At 35.2% G+C, this 20,226-nt stretch overlaps 4 protein-coding genes across 4 annotated transcripts; 3 read left to right on the forward strand and 1 right to left on the reverse strand.

The window, feature by feature from the left end:
* Positions 1–299: 299 nt before the first annotated feature.
* Positions 300–1,126, reverse strand: LOC137819725 (uncharacterized). The gene is made up of 5 exons (XM_068623674.1): positions 1,007–1,126; positions 824–928; positions 678–747; positions 508–603; positions 300–407 (listed from the first exon to the last, which is right to left on the reverse strand). The coding sequence occupies exons 2-5, from the start codon at positions 898–900 to the stop codon at positions 300–302; spliced, it is 351 nt and encodes a 116-aa protein (XP_068479775.1). The 5' UTR covers positions 901–928; positions 1,007–1,126.
* Positions 1,127–11,958: 10,832 nt separating this feature from the next.
* LOC137818005 (uncharacterized) lies at positions 11,959–14,226 on the forward strand. Its single transcript, XM_068621229.1, has one exon. It carries the CDS (start codon positions 11,959–11,961, stop codon positions 14,224–14,226), a length of 2,268 nt encoding a protein of 755 aa, XP_068477330.1.
* A 1,489-nt stretch (positions 14,227–15,715) lies between these two features.
* On the forward strand, positions 15,716–16,946 carry LOC137818006 (uncharacterized). The gene is made up of 4 exons (XM_068621230.1): positions 15,716–16,211; positions 16,299–16,540; positions 16,635–16,847; positions 16,941–16,946. Exons 1-4 carry the CDS (start codon positions 15,716–15,718, stop codon positions 16,944–16,946), a joined length of 957 nt encoding a protein of 318 aa, XP_068477331.1.
* LOC137819348 (uncharacterized) lies at positions 16,932–18,754 on the forward strand. Its single transcript, XM_068623158.1, has 4 exons — positions 16,932–17,019; positions 17,120–17,221; positions 18,187–18,546; positions 18,644–18,754. The coding sequence occupies exons 1-4, from the start codon at positions 16,990–16,992 to the stop codon at positions 18,716–18,718; spliced, it is 567 nt and encodes a 188-aa protein (XP_068479259.1). The 5' UTR covers positions 16,932–16,989; the 3' UTR covers positions 18,719–18,754.
* The last annotated feature ends 1,472 nt before the right edge of the window (positions 18,755–20,226 follow it).

Raw genomic sequence — 20,226 nt, forward strand, 5'->3', positions numbered from 1 at the left:
AACAACCGCATTTGTATATTATTTTGAATGAGGGATGGGGGTTAGGGGGTTTAGGATTTACGAATGCGGTCTTGGTAAAAACCGCATTCATAAATCACATTTACAAATGCGGTCTTGGTAAATGACCGCATTTGTAAATAGTGTTTTTTTTTAAAGTGCAGTTTGTATTGTGCATAAACCATATAATTTAATAACCTGCATAAGATCAAACCCAACCAGACAAATACAGAAATATAGTAATCAATTGAAATCATCAAAATGTACATTTATAAGTAATCAAATTACATATAATAAAACCACTATTGTTTACCTATGCTAGAGTTATAAAAATTTATGAAATATGTGGACCAAGAATCTCTAACATATGAAATGCCTTCCTCATTCATTGGTGTTTCTTCTGTGAATAACTGCATTGCAAAGTTGACATAAATTAGTGTTTAGATATATATATATATATATATGTATGTATGTTCAAGAATTATAAAAATGATTTAACATATATAGTACCTCTTTCCAACCAGTTTTAACACCTAGTCTTATAATGGTAATCATCCATTGCATAATGTAATAGCCACACTCATAGCTTCCTGGTTGTTTATTACACTATAATTCAATAAAAAGTAATATGTTAGTATATTGATAAACAATGATAATAGAGAAAGAAAAAAATTACAAACCTTTATTCTTATCCAGTTCAAATTATTTGAAATTGATCGACCTTTTAGGATGTTATATCCACGCCATGAACTGGTTAATACAAAAAACCTCGTAAGTAGATGGTTAATTAGTAACATATACAAAGTTCAGTTTATAAGGTACTTACGTATCAATGATATCCTTAAAGTTTGTGGGAATCTTCTTGTGTAGGGAACAGAACCACACAACAGTCTTATCAACCATTGATAAGACAAGTAACTGCCAATGATGCCTATATCATCAATGAAAAGAGTTAGTAAATATTTAAAACATTAAATAATAATAATTGATGACATATAATTAAACTTACTCATTAATATAAGGGCATAAATAAATTTGTTTTCCCTCTTTTTCCAGGGTGTTAGTGATGTATGCTTGAGTCTCAGTTGAGTTTGGTCCAACGGGATTAGTATATGCAGGATCTAAGAATCCATACATATTTTCTTTCCCCTCAGTGATACAGACTCTATGCAAAAAACCTACAAGTTTTTAGTTAAAGCATAATCAAAAATAATTTAACATAAAGTAAATTGAATAATAGGTAAAGATACTTACATCATAAAAAATTGAATTATACTTATATTGAGTTCATGTTTCCCAGATATAAATTCTGATAAATCTGTGTTGTAAATCATCAGTGGCAGTTCAGTGTTTATTTGAAAAAATGTATTATCCCACGGAACTGGAAAAGGTTCATTGCCAATCTGACTAGCAATGAGACGTAGGGAAGCTATAGGATCGTCAATTGGAACCTCACGCTTCTTTTCCGGACTTGGTGGCTGAAAAGGTTTCTACAAGATAAACAACATTTGTATTAAATTATATGTAATATATAAATATAAATAAAAAATAATATAATGAAATGAAATTATTACATGAGGTTCGGGCATAGATCGAATGAGCTATCTGGGCCAGGCAACGAATGTCTGAAATGCATCGGCCACAGTGGTTACCTCATCTGAAGGTAGTGGAACACGAGCATCAGGAAATCGTAATTTTTCAACTGTTACCTTCGCCACATCAGGGGAGAGAGGAACGTTATGTAAGGTGGTGGCGTTTTTATAGACTTTTCCAAGTGCCACCACCCGAGGAAGTTTGCCGCCCACTACCAGTAGCTCACAATCCTCCGTCTGCCCATTGATATCATCCCCTGTTGGAGGAGCCGCACAACTCCCCTTTGTGCTCTTGGGAGTGGGACTAACAAGGGGTTCGATCGGCTCAGCACAAACTTGTTGCGATAGAAACTCTTGTCGCATTCGATCATTCTCCTTTCTCATCTCTAGCCGCATCAAATCAGTCTCCTTTCTCATCTCCTCCATTAATTCTTCACGTATCTTAGTCTTCATTTGAGTTTCGTTCTCTTTGGAGGAGGAGGATGACTGTCGTTCTGAAACTCCAAAATATAGTTTAATTCCGACCCCTTGTCCCGCTACACGAACACGACCAGAGTGCTCAGGTCGTCCAATTGCTTCCCAGGATATCGTGACGACCTTCAGCAACAAATTTACCGTCGGATTCCAAGGAATCCTGCAAGAGTACACAAAAATCATATTTTCAATCATTAATATAATTAATTCTTTAAAATAAATGAAAATAACAAAAATAACTTACAATTTTTTCGATGATAACCCCGGATTGGTCAGAACTTGGTGCACCCGACTTTTTAATTCGGGCCCTCTTCCATTTTACATGGCGAAAAGGTGGTGATGGAGGAGAAGTGACCCCTGTTTCCACATTCTCAGACAACGTCCCCTGTTGAGATTTCTCCTTTTCCACCATCAGTGTTTGCTCAAGTTTTCGATACCCCGAACGAGACATAACGTGCGGGGTAAGATTCTTCAAAGCTATCTCTTGAGCTTTCTTCCAACGATCCTGTCATAATTGAAATAAACAAATTGAAGTAAATAAGATAAACTTATTAATGTTATATAAACAAAAAAGTTACTTCACTTACCATCCAAGCCTCATTTTCACGGCTTTCTCTAAAAAGACGCCATGTCTCTTCATCAATATGTTTGTACATTAAACATGGATTTTCGTCTTTAAGGTCGCCAAAAATGTATCTGGAAGTCAGTCTTGACTTAAAGGTACGAAATTTGAGTCCGATATTGGATATAATCTTTGATCGAAGCGGTTCCACATCAGGAATTTCAAAGTTTGCCTGCAAAATAACATCAGCAAATTAAAATTAATCAATGAATATTAAAAAGCATTATATCAAAATGTAAAGCTTACCAGAACATCCTCCCAGATCATGTTACGGTCGACCTTTGACACCTCATCCCATGAATTAATCAGAATGGAGAGCCTCTCACCAGAAACAACTCCAAGATAGCTCATAAATCATCTGCCTTAGGACCAAAAGCCACTCCAGTGTTGACGTCAATGTCAACACGTGTCTTCTCACCAGCAGCACGTCTCAATGCGAGACGCTTCAATCTAGTAGGTCCTCTGCTGCCTCTTCCGGATCGAGGTTTGAGTGGGGTTTGATCTTCATCCATGTCTCTGTTAAAAAAATTATGTAACAATTACATTAGTTAATCTGCATCGAATTAAAATCTTATCAAAATAATACATATAAATGTAAATAAAAAATGCTTATTTACAGGTTGCATGGGGGTTGAAAGTTCATATGTAAATTCCTTCACTGTGGTCTTTACGGGTTGCATGTACATCATCAACTACATCGTCATCTTTATTAATTATCTTTGGTGTGAATGAACAGGGGTCACCATTTTCAATATCATCTATGGTCTCCCCTTGTTTTTTGCCGTGTAAAACGACATACCAATGTTTTGACGTAGGATCTTTCACGTAGAAAACTTGAGATGCTTGTTGAACCATTATAAATGGCTTATCTCGATACCCTATCTTTCGAAAGTCCACTAGTGTGAATCCTGAATCATCAATTTTAACCTCACTTTTATTGTCAACCCATTTACACTTGAAAACTGGAACGAAAAACTTAGTGTAGTCAATCTCCCATATCTCTTCTATAAACCCATAGTATGCCATTGATCCAAGTACTGGATTTGTATCTTTCGAAGTCGAAAACTGCATTGACTCGGCTTCAAGAGTAACACCAGAATTTTGAACTGTACTCTTTTCATCCATGGACTTCGTGTAAAATATACAATTATTCACTTCGTACGCTGTACATGAGATGACATCAAACTTCAATCCAACAGCCAACCAGGTCAAGGTCTCTGATGCCGTTGAATCCTTGAACACTTCGTCTTTAAACCAAGGCATGAAAGTTCTATTATGTTCCATCAAGACCCATTTCTCTGCTTGTCTTGGGTTATTTGCCTTCACAATGGCTTTATGAGCTTCTATGTAAGGTACAACTTCATCTGTGTTATTCAATATGTACAAATGTGCTTGCAAGACTTCTGATCGAGATTTGCTTACAATATTCACTCCACGTAAACATTTACTTGTAGAATGCCTGTGGTGCCATGAATTAGCTGGAACACCTATTGGATTTGCTTTTGTCATGTACTCTAAACAAAATTCAATACTTTCTTCATCTATGTACCTTTCAATCATTGAAGCCTCTGGACGATAATGATTTTTCACATAACCTTTCAAAATTTTCATATACCGCTCAACAGGATACATCCATCTTAAGTACATTGGTCCACACAATCTAACTCTCTTACCAGATGCACAACTAGATGAACCATGATGTCAAAAAAAGACGGAGGAAAAAACATCTCCAATTCACACAAGATAACAACAATTTCATTTTGAAGTTCATCTAGCTTTGAGGGATCAATGACTTTACAACAGATGGAAGAGAAGATTGAGCACAAACGGGTTATGGTATGTCTAACATTTTTTGGTAAGATCCCACGGATAGCTACCGGCAACAACTGTTGCATCAAGATGTGACAATCATGAGACTTCAACCCAATTAACTTCAAATCTTGCATTGACACTAGGCTCTTCACATTTGAGGAATGTCCTTGTGGCACTTTCACACCTTTTAGACATTGACAAAAACTAATTTTTTCATCTTTTGACATTGTGTAACAGGATGGGGGCAAATATGTACGCTTACCCATTTCTATGGGTGCCAACTCGTCGCGTATGTTCATCTCAATCAAATCTAAACGAGCATTTAGACCATCCTTCGTCTTCCCGTTAATGTTAAGAAGTGTACCAATTAAACTATCACACACATTCTTCTCAACATGCATTACATCTATACAATGTCTGACTTCTAACCTCGACCAGTACGGAAGATCAAAGAAGATTGATTTCTTCTTTCAAATATTTGTCACAGATGACTTTTTTTTTTACTTACCGAAGGTGTGGTCTATGTTATTTACCTTTTCGTAAACCTCAACACCGGTTAATGGAGTTGGTGGACCACTACCCTCTTGGTGTCCATTAAAGGCTTTTTTCAACCTCCGGTAAGGATGATGACTTCTAAGAAACCTCTGATGCCGAAGATATACTGTTTTCCTTCCATGTTTCAATTGTTGAGAAGCAGTGTCTTCTTCGCATATTGGACACGCTTTGTGACCCTTAACACTATAACCTGATAAGTTACCATATGCCGGAAAGTCATTGATGGTGCAAAATAACATGGCATGAAGCTTGAAAGTTTCATTAGCAAATCCGTCAAATACTTCAACACCCTGGTCCCACATTAACTTCAAATCTTCAATTAGGGGACTTAGATAAACATCAATATCATTCCCTGGTTGTTTCGGACCGGATATCATCATAGACAACATCATGTATTTTCGCTTCATGCACAATCCAGGAGGTAAGTTGTAAATAACTAGTAATACAGGCCATGAGTTGTGATTTGTACTCATATTACCAAACGGATTCATTCCGTTTGTAACTAAACCAAGTCGGATATTTCTTGATTCTTTACCAAACTCTGGAAAGTCATCATCAAATTTCTTCCATTGAATAGAATCAGCTGGATGTCGATACATGCCATCGCATTTCCTCTCATCTGCATGCCATCTAAGATTCTTAGCATCGTCTGGGTTTGCAAACAAACGCTTCATCCTTGGAATGATGGGAAGATACCACATAACCTTCATTGGGGGTCCATGCTTTTCCATTTCATCAATAGAATCATCATCTTTTTGTTTCAACTTATAACGTGATAACCCACACCTCGGACAACTTTTCAACAATTCAAAATCTTTCCGATATAATATACAATCATTAGGACATGCATGTATCTTTTTGTACTCCATACCCATTGGACAAAGAATCTTTTTGGCCTCGTAATTACGATTAGGTAGACTATTTCCCTCTGGAAGCATATCCTTCAACAACTGGAGCAATCCCGTGAAGCTTTTATCAGTCCATCCGTTTATTGCCTTCAAATTCATCAATCTTAACACCGCCGACAACCGTGTGAAGTTAGTTGATCCAGGATACAAAGGAGTCTCTGCATCTTTTGACATACTTCCATATCCATGCGCTTTTGCAAAACACTCAGCTCCCACATCACGAATCATGTCCTTCAATCGATCATCATCTCCATCATCGTGTACTTCTTCATCCATGGTAGAACCCACATATTCTTCAGTTACGGAAACACGTGGTAAATTTAATAATTCACCATGCCATGTCCAACTTGTATAAGATCGAAGAAACCCATCTCATAGCAGGTGTTCCCTCATGATATTCACATCCAGTATCCTTCCATTCAAACAGTTAACGCACGGACACCTGATCTTTGCTCCATCATGACCACTAATAATCGCGTTACGCTGCGCAAATTATATAAATTCCTTTACTCCCCTTTCGTACTCATCACTTATACAAACAACATTAATCCAACCTCGATCCATTATATATTCTGGAATAGTATTAGGATTTTCTAATAATTAGTATTCTATCTCACACATTTGCCAAGGGTCGAACACCCCCGGACTCAATCCAAACACGATAATTCTATTCTAAAAGTAACAATAACTAACATAACATAAAACTTTTATTAAAATGTAATTAACAACTAACTAAATATATAATATAAATTTAAGAAAATACAAATTATATAATACAAATTTATATATAATAATATATAAATTAGTTGTTTCCGTAACTAATTTATTAAATTATATATAAATTATAATAAACAAAAATTCAAAATACATATAAATATATTAATTATTAGTTATTAATTATAAATTCCAAGTTGTATTAGTTATTAATTAAATATATATTATAATACAGAAAAATATAAATTCAAAATATTAAATATAAATTCAAAATATTAAATGAATATTAAATACAAAACCAACCTTTCCGTCGTGAACAAGCTTGATGGTGATCGGAGTGGCAGAGGCACAAGACAAAGGCGAAGACGGCGGCGGAAGCTGTGGCGGTGGCGGAGCAGGAGAAAACCAGCGAACACCAATGGAACAATAACCTAAATGCCACAAACGAAGTTAGGAAACGAAAATGCCAATGCCAACGAAGTGAATAGTGAATGATGCGAAAACGAAAACGAATGAATGAAACTGAAACTTACAAAATGCAGAGAGAAGAAACTGAAACTGAGCGCAAGAACGTTGAAACGAAGAGCGGAGAAGAGGAAAGTGAAAGTCTGAAACTAGTGGCGCGCTTCAAATTTTTAGGGTAAAATTGATTTACAAATGCGGTTGTAGAGTAAAACCGCATTTGTAAATCAATGTGCAATGATTTACAAATGCGGTCTTTAATATGACCGCATTTGTAAATCATTGGCATTGATTTACAAATGCGGTCTTACTCTATGACCGCATTTGTAAATCAATTTAATTTTAAAAATGCCACCGCGTTTTTTACAAATGCGTTTAAGCGCAAAACCGCACTAAATAAAGGGTCGTTGTTTTTATATTTTGTACTAGTGATTTAATATTTTTTCTATTAATGTCTCTTATATTTTAATATATTTTTATCTTTAATTTTGTTTTACTAATTATTACACATTTTAATCTCATAGACACAAATTAACTATTACATATATTTTAATATATTTTTTATTATCTTTAATTTATTTTTACTTATTATTATTACACATTTCAATCTTATAGATATAAATTAATTATTACATTATTTTTAATATTTATTAGGTTATTTTTTATTTTTTATGCATTTTAAATTAAAAAATATATATGAACTAACAAAAGATGATATTTAAAAATTATACATAATAAAAATTATAAAAAAAAAATATCATTATAATAAAAAACTAAATTAAAAAAAAAATATTTTTTTTTTGTTAATACTCATTGGATCAAATCATATTAAAAAGTTATATATTGAAATAAAAAAAGCATACAAGACTGTAAAAAAATATAAATTTATTAAAAGGAGTAATAAAAATTTTATTGTTTTATATAAACTTAAAATTAAAACTATATAATAATATACTTTTGTTTAGAGATACAAAATATCCTTTATATAATAAAAATTAGGTATAATTATCTTTTTGGTTTCTATATTTAATGTAAATATTCAAATTTATTAATGTGGTTATTAAAAATTTGAATTTGGTAATTTCTGTTAACTTTGAATTAATAATGTTAAATGCTTTTGATGGGCTTCAATTACCCCTTCACCCCACCACCTCCCTCATGTGCTTCTCCTCTCTCATATCTCCAACCTCCAAACTCTCACCATTTCCCACGTCAACCTCGTTGACTCTCTCCCTAAACACATCGAGTCTTCCTGAACCCTTTCGGTGAAAACCCTAAATTTCATAGGATAGTTTTACTAATTGTTATATGTCGAAGGAGGAAACTCCTGGTTGAAGGAAAACCATTTGTTGTCTCTCTTGCACTACAAAAAAACTTGTATAATGCGGCGGTTTTAATATGGCGGTTATTAATAACCGCCACAATCTGCCGTATAATACGACATTTTAGTAACTGCCACAATGATCCTTTAGAATATGGCATTTTTAACCGCCATAATTATCCTCCAAAATAAAATTCCCGCTTTTGCTTTCCCTCCTATACCATTCCTCTTTATTTTCATTTTAAAAAAAAATTAAAAATTTGTTAAAAATTAATTTTGTTTTTGACCAGCCTTTGACCAGCCTTGTCTCCCACTCTTTGGACCAACCTTGTCTCCCACTTTGGAAACCAACTTCTTCTCCCTCGTGTCTTCAAGAAACCAGCAGCATTTTGTCTTCCTCTTCTTTGGAAACCAACATTGTCTCCCACTTTGGAAACCGTCTTGTAGTGTCTTCATGAAACCTTCACCTTCTGTTCTCCTTCTCCGCTAACGCAACCTTCACGACCCACGAAACCCTCAGGCGAGCTTCACGAAACCCTCTGTCCGCCATTGCCGCTCCGCTCAAGGTTGTTCCTCTGACCTTCAAGAAACCCTGAGTCCGCCATTGTCACCTTCGCGCCAGGTTTTTCAGGTCTGTGCTCACGAAACCCTAAACCTCTATCTTGGGAGTGTATTTTTTGAAATTGTTATAGGTTAAAATCGTTAGCAGATTTGGGATTCGTTGGTGGAAGGAATGCTCATTATCTCTCAATGAGATCTTTTTCTTCTTTAGAAACCAATAACTTCGTTGGTTTGGATTTTGTGGTTCTGTTCAGCACAAGGATCTCTTAATTCACTTTGAGAGTTTCCATATCACTCATTTGAGAGTTAAACAGAGCAGGTGCTGGCTGAAGGTGCTGCTCCAAGGGTGATCGGGTTTGCTAGGTGGCTTCCAGGTAACTCTGATGCCAGACTTGGAGGTAGAAGCCGATTGGAGGTGTAAAAGGGAGGTTTGAAGTTGGTTGATGTTAGACAAAGAATGCTGGTGAGGTTTGTGCAGGTCAAGGTAGAGTGGCGGTAGCAGCATTTGGTTGATGTTAGACAAAGAATGCTGGTGTGGTTTGTGCAGGTCAAGGTAGAGTGGCGGTAGCAGCATTTGCAAGAAGCTTTAATTATGAGGTTTTGTGTGTGGAGCAGAGCAAGTGGTATGCACGATCACCTTGGGAGCTACAAGGAGAAAGGATCTTGAATTTGGTTGCAGAAATTCTGTTTTAATCATTCAATTTGTTGGTGTGTATACGTTGGAATGTAGAAGTACACAAATCAAATTGTGGTCTGCTGCTGGAATGTAGAATATAGAAGAATGGAAACAGAATGAAAGTATGGTTGAAAGAATGGTAGCAAGGGTGTAGAGCGTTTGTGTTGGGTATGCAGATGAAATAAGGAATGGAACATTGTTAATGAACCCTGCAGGTGGCCATGTAAGGTATATTGGATGTCAACAACCGTTGCTGGTTCATGCAGGATCATGGAAGATGAAGAATGTGAAGTCACTACATATCAGTAAACTAGAGTGTGGAAGGGAGGTTCAGCTTTGGATTCAAATTCTTAGACGTTGCCACCATCATTTTTATTATACTTGGTTTTACTGCACAAGTAACATAATGAGTGCTGAATTGTGGTATTGAGGGGACCTTAAACAATAGTTTCTTTAGACCATATGTGTAGGTTATTGGGTTGGTAATGATCGGGGTAAAAGGAAGAGGCCCGTAATATTCCTGTGGAAGAATCAATCAGTTTTATGCTTTGATAAAAGTATATGCTCATCAAATGCTCCATCAAATAAAATTATGAATAAACTAGATGTAAACAACTTGGAAACAATGACTTTTTTTCTGTGCATGTGATAAGTTGCTTCACGAGAATTTGCTTAAACAGTGACAGTGATCCATTGGTTTTTTTGTGTTGGGTTTGGTCCCAAAGCAGTATAGGAACATGAAGGGAACATGAATGTGAGTTATGGATTATTGATTGGATCCTTTAAGATAGAATTTGGGTGAAGAAAAGCTAAGAAAGTGGGAAAATACCAAGGTTGCTGCTAAAATTATGCAGAAAAAACCTGCACACAACGTTTTTGACAGCAGGCACAGGGTGATTGTGTGCTAGCACTTTTATTTCCCTGATCAAGGCTTTTCCTGTAAAAACCAGCATGCTCAAAAGATTATGACCACAAAAAAGAGAATAAACTTCCCATAAGTGTAGCTAGATATAACCACTAGTGATACTACTCCTGCCACCAACCCTTACCAAACTTACTCAACATTTCCACATAAGGATTAATCATCCACCAAGGGGAGAAATCTGCCAACAGAGAAGTCCAATGCTTAAAAAAGCAGCTGAAAACAAAAAACCACCCCATTAAGTACTAGTTATTACACTTGCTTCCTATTGTTTGAGCCTGAGCCGTAAGACAACACCTCCCATTTATCCAATGCCCCTCATAACCATCTGCACACCTCCAGGCCCTCCCACAACAGAAACCATTATAGCATTTGCTGTCTGCCATGCATAAGACCGGAAAAAAACTTACCAGGGCCCAGAGAAAAAACCCCTACCTGCAGATCCTCTTTGCCATTCACTACTTAAAAACCACACCCTTTGCTGCCTGTTGTAGCTTTAAGGAAGCAAAGAAACATCATCAAAAAAACTACTACCGTACCACCAAGAAAGCGAAACTTCAACCCCAGCTGTTTCAAATTATTCATAGCAGAAATTGTAGAGGCAGAATAGAAATTATTCATAGTATTTTATTTGGATCAATTGACACCATTGAACTCTATAAAATGAATTATCTCAACTTGTTCTTGTATGTCTGCATTGTTTAAAAATTATATCTTAAAGGTTATTTTTATGTATTTTCCAATGTGTAACGTGTTATTTTTTTTTGTTTTCTTGCAGGTCTATTTTATTTCTTACACCATACTGTTCCCGGATAATATTGCAAATTCAGGTTCAACCCCAGGAATTTATTACAGGTTTAGCCATTTATTTTTATTCTACTTAAGCATGAGTCGGTTTTTATATGAATGGTTAACTACAAAAAGCAAGGGTTCATGTCTTACTTCAACTTTTATTATATATTAGCCTTTACAGACTTAGTTTCAATAATTTGAAGATGACCTACACGTACTTAAATTTTGATTGCATTGTGTTAGCTTATAGAATGATAATGGTTATTTATAATGGTTATTTGATAATGATTATTTATAGAATGATTAAGAAATTCATAGAGACAACAATTGATCCAAACCAACTTGCAAATTGGTTTGGATCTAACTTTATATTCAACCATCCAGATCTGTTTTGAAGTGTATAGATTGGTTGTATAATTAAAATTTTGTTTGTGTGACCCATAAAATTTACCAAAAGCTAGTTTGGTAAATGTAGGTTCTGATTAACTATTTTATGTAGTTAACACATTTATGTAAGTAATTTTTTGTTATGGTGTTTTGTTTTGTAGTCATGCCAATTGATAAAAGTTGGATTTCTAAACCACGAAACACCATTGAATATGCAAATGGTTTGAATGAATTTTTGGAATTTGCATTTGGACATGCTAATGGTCTTGTCATAAAGTGTCCGTGTTCAAAGTGTGGTTTCAATAAGTGGCAAACAAGGGATGTAGTTCAAGAACACTTAACATGTAGCACTTTTCCTCAAAACTACCAAACTTGGTATATGCACGGTGAAGGACTAAGTGGAAATGAGTCTGTGGTTGTTCCAAGTGCGCATGTCATTGAAGATGTCATAGAATCTCATAATCCAATGGAAGACATGTTGAACGATGCATTTGGGTTTGTGGGGCACCACGATGATCACATTGATGAGGGTACTCAAGATGATGGTGTACAAGATGATATGTTGCATGGTGAAGGAAATACAAACTTTGATGCGTTGTTGAAGGACAATAATGAACCACTATATGAAGGTTGTACCAAGTATTCAAAGTTATCATTCATGTTGAAGTTGTATCATATAAAATGCATGTGTAGAATGAGTGATAAAGCAATGACCATGATTCTAAACTTGCTAAAGGACGCATTTGAACATGCTAAGTTTCCTAACTCATTTTATGAGGCCAAGAATGTGATTAACAAACTTGGTCTTAATTATGTCAAAATACCAGCTTGTCCAAAAGATTGCATGCTATATTGGGGTGAAGAGAATGAAAGCTTAGAAGAATGTAAACGGTGCAAAATGTCTAAGTGGAAAGATAAAGATAAGAAACAATATGCAAAGATCTTGCGTTACTTTCCATTGAAGTCAAGATTGCAACGATTGTTTATGAGTTCTAAGACAACTGAATCTATGACATGGCATGCATCAGAGGATAACCAGGATGGGTTGATGAGGCATCCTAGAGATTCCGAGGCTTGGAAAGCATTTGATGTATTACATCCAGAATTTGCAAATGATCCTCGAAATGTACGACTGGGCTTAGCTAGTGATGGCTTCAACCCTTTCGGAACCATGAGTACAAGCTATAGTATATGGCCAGTAGTCCTCATCCCATACAATCGTCCTCCTTGGGAGTGTATGAAGCAAACCTCTTTTATCCTATCCATGATAATTCCTGGAAAACAAATGACAGGAAACGACATTGATGTATACTTGCAACCACTCATAAAAGAATTAAAGGAGCTCTGGTTCGATGGAGTGCAAACTTTTGATTATTCGAAAAAAGAAATGTTTACATTGCGAGCGGCTTTGTTGTGGACAATTAGTGACTTCCCTGGCCTAGGCAATTTATCTGGATGGAACACGCACACTGGTCTTGCTTGCCCAACTTGTAACTTTGACACCGAGTCTTCTTTGTTGTATAGGGGCAAATACAGCTTTATGGGACACCGTCGATTTTTACATAAAGAACATAGATTCAGATTGAGTCGTTCTCTTTTTGACGGAAGAACTGAACTAAGGGAAGCACCAGAACATTTGTCAGGGTCAGACATATTTAAACAAGTTGAGGGTATCAATGTTACATTTGGAAAACCATTAGAACCTACGGATACAAGTAAAAGGGGTCGGGGAAAGAATGTTCTTGAAGTTGTTGGAGCAGAACAATGGAAAAAGAGAAGTATATTTTTTGATCTTCCTTATTGGGAGACGAACTTGTTACACCATTGTCTAGATGTCATGCATATTGAAAAAAATGTTTGTGACAATGTTTTGTATACATTACTCAATGACCCTAAGAAATCAAAAGATAATTTAAAAGCCCGAAAGGTACTTAAAGAAATGGGTATAAGGAATGAACTTTGGCCAGATGAAAGAGGAAGATTTCGGCCAAGTGTGTTTTCATTGTCAAAACCAAAGAAAAAAACGTTTTTACAAACACTGAAAGATGTGAAAATGCCAGATGGATACTCGAGTAATATTTCAAGGTGTATTGATTTGAAAGCTGGAAAGATTTTTGGCCTTAAGAGTCATGATTGTCATATTCTTATGGAACATTTACTACCCATTGCCATACGTAATGTTTTACCAAACAATGTGACTGCAGTGATAGTAGAACTATGTTCATTTTTTCGACAATTATGTGGCAAAAGTTTAAGCCAAATCGAACTTGATAAACTTCAGTCCCGCATCATTGAAACTCTTTGCCACATGGAAATGTTGTTCCCTCCTACCTTTTTTACAGTTATGGTGCACTTAACTTGTCACTTAGTTGGTGAGGCCAAACTTGGAGGCCCGGTTCATTATCGTTGGATGTATCCCATAGAAAGGTAAATGTTTTTGGCACACATAGATTTTGAAGTTTTTTTAAGCTTCATATTTGATTATCCTAATTGAAAAATTATTTTATAGGTATTTGGGACATTTAAAATCATATGTTTGAAACAAGGCACAACCTGAAGGTTCCATTGCCGAAGGATACCTAGCTGAAGAGGTTCTGACCTTTACCTCTGAATATATGGAAGGGGTTGAGACAAGAAGTAACAGGCCTTCACGTGTGGATGATTCTTGTAATACAAATATGCCACAATTGAGTACCATTTTCCCACCAATTGGTAGAGTAGTAAGTGCCTCTTCAACTTTTGAGTTGTCAACCATGCAAAGAACTCAAGCACATCGATATGTGTTATTTAATTGCCCTGAAGTTACCCCTTTCATTCAGTGAGTGTTAACACAACTATAAATTTAATTATATTCAAAATGTGTTCTTAATGGAATCATTAGTAACACATTGGTTATGATTATTTTCTTAGGGAATTTAAAAGTCATTTGCGAAGGAGGTTTAGAGGGAGAAGAATTTCAAATATAGAGATAGAAAGGATTGTTAATAAGGATTTCATGAATTGGTTTCCTCAAAGGGTACGTAGAAACTGTTTTTATAATTGTTTTATTAAAGTTTGTAACATATGTTCACACATTCAATCCTTATTTTTGTAGATTAATAACCCAGACATTTCAAGTACAGTGTCAAATGATCTTAAGTATCTATCTCAAGGTCCGACTCCACATGCTAGAAGATTTTCTGCCTTCAATGTAAATGGATTCAAGTTTAGGACCGAAAGTCGAGAACATGGGTTAAAAACCCAAAACAGTGGAGTTTACTTAACTTCATCAACATCGTGTGTTGCAAGTATGGCTGATCAAAACATTAGGGAAGCGGATTTGGCATACTATGGAAAATTAGAAGATATAATTGAGCTTAATTACTATGGTCGTTTTAAAGTGACATTGTTCAAATGTAAATGGGCTGACACCACAAGAGATAGGGGGCTTAGAAAGGATCCGTGGGGTTTTACTTCTATTAATTTTTCAAGATTAATTCACATGGGAGATCGTGAGGAGCATGATCCATATATTGAAGCTTCACAAGCTGAAATGGTATATTATGTTAATGATGAAGTTAACAAGGATTGGAAAATTGTCGTCCACTTGAAACCACGAGACTTGTATGATATGGGAGAAGGAGATAATGAAGTTTGTGAACTGGAACCATGTCCACAACAAGATTTAAACCATTTTTTCAGCGAGTCTGAACATTTGCCATTGTTTAGGGATGATGAAGATGATGAATTATTAAACGAGGACAACAATGATCACGAACTTCATGAAAATGACTCAATGTCAGAGTAATAATAAGCTTGGTCTGTTAATAAAACTGCACATGTATGGTTATTGTTAGTTGCACATCTATTTGATTATGTACTTTGATATGCATTGTTATATCTTGTTTTTGTATTTTATTCTTTCCTTTTTATGTGCAAATATGCCTAAGCCTAAGAGGATTAAGAACTTGCTTAAGGCAATTGGTGGACATAGTTCAGACACATCTGTGAGGAACTATGTTCAACTTAATGACACGCCTCAAACTACACGTCAACAAATAACTAAATCTGGTCAACCACATATTGGATCTCCATTACCACAAGCATCTGGACATACACCACCACAAATCTCAAAATCTGCACAACCACGAGATTTACAACCTACTTTTGAATCAGCAGCGCTACCACAAACTGAGTCTACTCAACCACCAATCTCACAATCTGCACAACCTGAAGGCACATCTGAGTATGCACAACCACACACATCTGACTCTGCACTACCACATACATCTGAGTCTACACTGCCACATACATCCGAGTCTACACAACCACATACCCCTCAATCTGCACAACCGCATACATTAGAATCTGAAGCAGAAAGGGTGGCACCAAAAAAAGGCAGACATTCAAACCACTATTGGTTTGTTGATACTATAGGTAAACATATGTTAATTTTGTTGTTGTGTTTTTCTTTTTCATTTAATTACTTTCATTGCAGATACCTTAATGTATTATACTTTATAGATGAGCATGGAGTTACTCAGAAAACGAAGCTCAAGGTTAGGGATGCTCATAATTTGCCCATTGGAACACGTGTGGTTGTCAACTATGATGATAACTTTCAACCCATTGGAGAAGCATGTGGTTTGCTTGCTGGAGTTTGTGGACAGCTAGCAGCAAATCATATATTGTTGCCTATAAGTTTTGAAAGTTGGTCATCTGTGCCTGATACTTACAAGGATACTATATGGGAGAGTGCACTGAAGGTAATTGACCCTACATTCAATAAAACATTAAATATGTACATTCTTATTTCAGTTTTTGAATATATATGTGGACTAACAATTGTATTATTTGAAGAGTCGTTTTTGCTTCATGGTAAATGAAGATCTCGCTAAGAGAGATGTTATGTTCAAAATTGGCAAATTGTGGAGGGAGTATAGATGCAAGCTCTGGAATGAATTCTATGACCCAGTGTTAAGCAGAAATGACTTAATAAAGAATGTTCCAGATGGTCTTAACATGGAGCAGTGGGCTATATTTGTGGATTATCGTCTCAAGCCTTCCACAGTGGTATATACTTTTTATTTCATATATTTCTCACTCAACTTGATTTTAAATTTGCAAAAACTGATTTCATTTTATTGTGTAGAAACTGTGTAACAGGAATAGAGAGATAAGAAAGAAACAAACTATTCCTCACACTGGTGGAGCTATGGCATTGTCAAGAAGGAGGGATAATCTGGTATATTTACATATATGTAGCTTTGTGAATTTGGCATATATTTTGATTTATAATATATTATGTATTTTTGTAATTATATTATCCTTTTTGGAATGTATAGAAAATTGAGACTGGTAGGAACATTGGCCGAGCTGAGATGTGGAAGATCACACACAAGAGGAAGAATGGCACGTATGTTAATGATGAAGCTATGGAGATTGGGGTAACTTCTAATTATATCAGTTTTGAACCTCTCATTTTCTTCTTTATGTTGAACAGAGTAATTGTTTTCTGTATATACTATTTTTGAGACATACTATTTTGGATTTGGATACTGATTTGGATATTGTTTTAGACTATTTTGGACTATTTTAGATACTGTCTTAGACTGTTTTGGGTTATTTTGGACACTGTCTTGGACTGTTTTAGGAACATATTGTCTCTACCATGGGTATATATTGTTTTGGACTGTTTTGGATTGTTTTGGGCTATTTTGGATACTGTCTTGGACTGTTTTGGGAACATATTGTGTCTGCCATGAGTATATACTATTTTGGACTGTTTTGAGCTATTTTGGATACTGTCTTGAATTGTTTTCGATTGTTTTGGGAACACTTTGTCTCTACCATGAGTATATATTGTTTTGGACTGTTTTGAATTGTTTTAGGCCATTTTGGATACTGTCTTGAACTATTTTGGATTGTTTTGGGAACATATTGTCTCTATTATGGCTATATATTGTTTTGGACTATTTTGGACTGTTTTGAGCTATTTTGGATACTGTCTTGAATTGTTTTCGATTGTTTTGGGAACACTTTGTCTCTACCATGAGTATATATTGTCTTGAACTGTTTTGGATTGTTTTGGGAACATATTGTCTCTATCATGGATATATATTGTTTTGGACTATTTTGGATTGTTTTGGCCTATTTTGGATACTTCCTTGGACTGTTTTGGGAACATATTGTCTCTACCATGGGTATATATTGTTTTGGACTGTTTTGGATTGTTTTGGGCTATTTTGGATATTGTCTTGGACTGTTTTAGACTGTTTTGGGAACATATTGTCTCTACCATGGGTATATATTGTTTTGGACTGTTTTGGATTGTTTTGGGCTATTTTGGATACTGTCTTGGACTGTTTTGGGAAGACGAACATTAAAGTTGGTTGCTTCCATTTTTATGTAGGATAAAATTGATGAGTTAATGCTGGAAAATCCAGAAACTGCATCACATATATCTCCAAATGATCCTGTTGGTGTCATTTTTGGAAAGGAGCATCCAGGGAGGGTCAGAGGACTTTCATATGGAGCTTGTCCTACCCTTGCTTTCAAGAAATCCACAACAAGGGTAAGCAATATGAATAATGGTTCCTCTAGTGGTGGGTCTTCAACAAATGTTGAAGAAAAGGTAGAAAAGATGGCAACAGAACTTGCAGTTGTAAGGAGCCAAATGCATACTATGCTAGCCTACATTGCTTCTAGACCAGACGTGCCGGAACATTTTGCTGCAATGGCAGCAAATTTGGTACAAGCATCTATTAATGAGGTATAAATTACTATACTTAAAATTTTATTATAATATTGTTTTCATTTATTTTTTAAAAATTGTCAATTAATTTTAAACATATTTTAACTTATTCCAGGCACCGGATGTTGCTAGTGGTGCTCCATCACCAAACCAGAATATAAGATCAAGTGGAGGGAGTAAGACAAACTAGGATTGAGAATTTACTTCTAATATGTTTAGAAAATGAAGCAATTTACATTTTGACAATTTAATTTACTTGTTGTTTGGATTAGTTTGACATTATCAACTTTGTTATTTCAATGAATGAATGAACTCATCTTTTGATTATTATATTTCTCAATTTTAAATATATTATGAAATTAGTTTATGTTATAACTTAATTATATATATTATGAAACATAATATCAAATTAATTAATATTATAAAATCAAATTATAAAATAGAATTAAATAAATTATTATAAATATTAAAAATAAAATTAAAGTTTAATTATAATATCAAATTAAATAATATTATGAAATCAAATTATAAAATAGAATTAAATAAATTATTATAAATATTAAAAATAAAATTAAATATTTAATATTCGAATTATTACAGTTATAAAGTGGCAGTTAAAACTGCCACTATTACGTTAGAATTGGTGTACCCAGTTTTAAAATTACGACATTTATAACTGACGTCAATTACACGCTTAAAACCGCCACTTTATACAATGCATAATATGGCGTCTGCTACAACGGTTCTTAATTGACCGCCACATTAAACTTTGTGGCGGCAAGAATTCTGGCGGTATGCGGTACCGCCACAGACGTATAATGCGGCGGTTAAAAACGCCAGTTTTTACGAAAATAACCGCCGCATTATACACGTTTTTTTGTAGTGTTGTACGGTGATGCTGGCCTAAAACTTGAAAGTTTCCAGTAAAAAATACATAATTCAGTATGCTTATTTCTGAGTTTAACTGTCTCACGCAAAATCAATAGCTTCACTGTTTCATTACTTTCATTTAACTGTAAGCCATTTATAATGCTACAAGTTATCCAAAGATATTACTTGGAACCCTGTTTTGAAGGACGAGTTTGAATCTTCTCCCGTTTTGAGGAAAACAATAATATATTGATATGGTCCATTTCGATGTTGGATGTTTGTAGCCCACTAGTATAAGCTTATAATAAAATCATTTATCATTTATTCTCTTAGGTCAACTATGGCTTGAAATATCTTTGTGCAGAACTTCTTCATTTGCTAAAAGTGCCTTGATTTCATATCGAAATTGTAGTAAATATAGCTTTAAAACACGAATTATGTTGATTTTCTGAGGCGGGGTGATAATTGTCCGTAAGGACTTATTCAGGGTGTATTGCACAAAACCCCAGGATACAATAGGAACTTCTCAAAAAATTTTAAGGATCAGAACTAACAAGTAAACTCCTCTTAAAGTAAGAATCCAAAAAACTCAGAAAAATTATAAAGTAAAAGAAAAGAATAAAGGAGTGAAGAGGAAGAGAGGAATTCTGGAAACTGTGAGTGTGTTGATTTTCAGAGCAAAGGGATGCAACATTTATAGATGGTGAAAACCAAAATTGTCACACCTTCAAACCCTACTTTATTGGCACCTCTCCATGGCCTGGTTGCCGGAATTGGAGCGATCGTCGGATAAGGAGGAAGACTTGCGAAGATCGCGGAGGAGCAAGT

The sequence above is a fragment of the Phaseolus vulgaris genome, chromosome 10, assembly GCF_000499845.2.
Source record: "Phaseolus vulgaris cultivar G19833 chromosome 10, P. vulgaris v2.0, whole genome shotgun sequence".
NCBI lineage: Eukaryota > Viridiplantae > Streptophyta > Magnoliopsida > Fabales > Fabaceae > Phaseolus > Phaseolus vulgaris.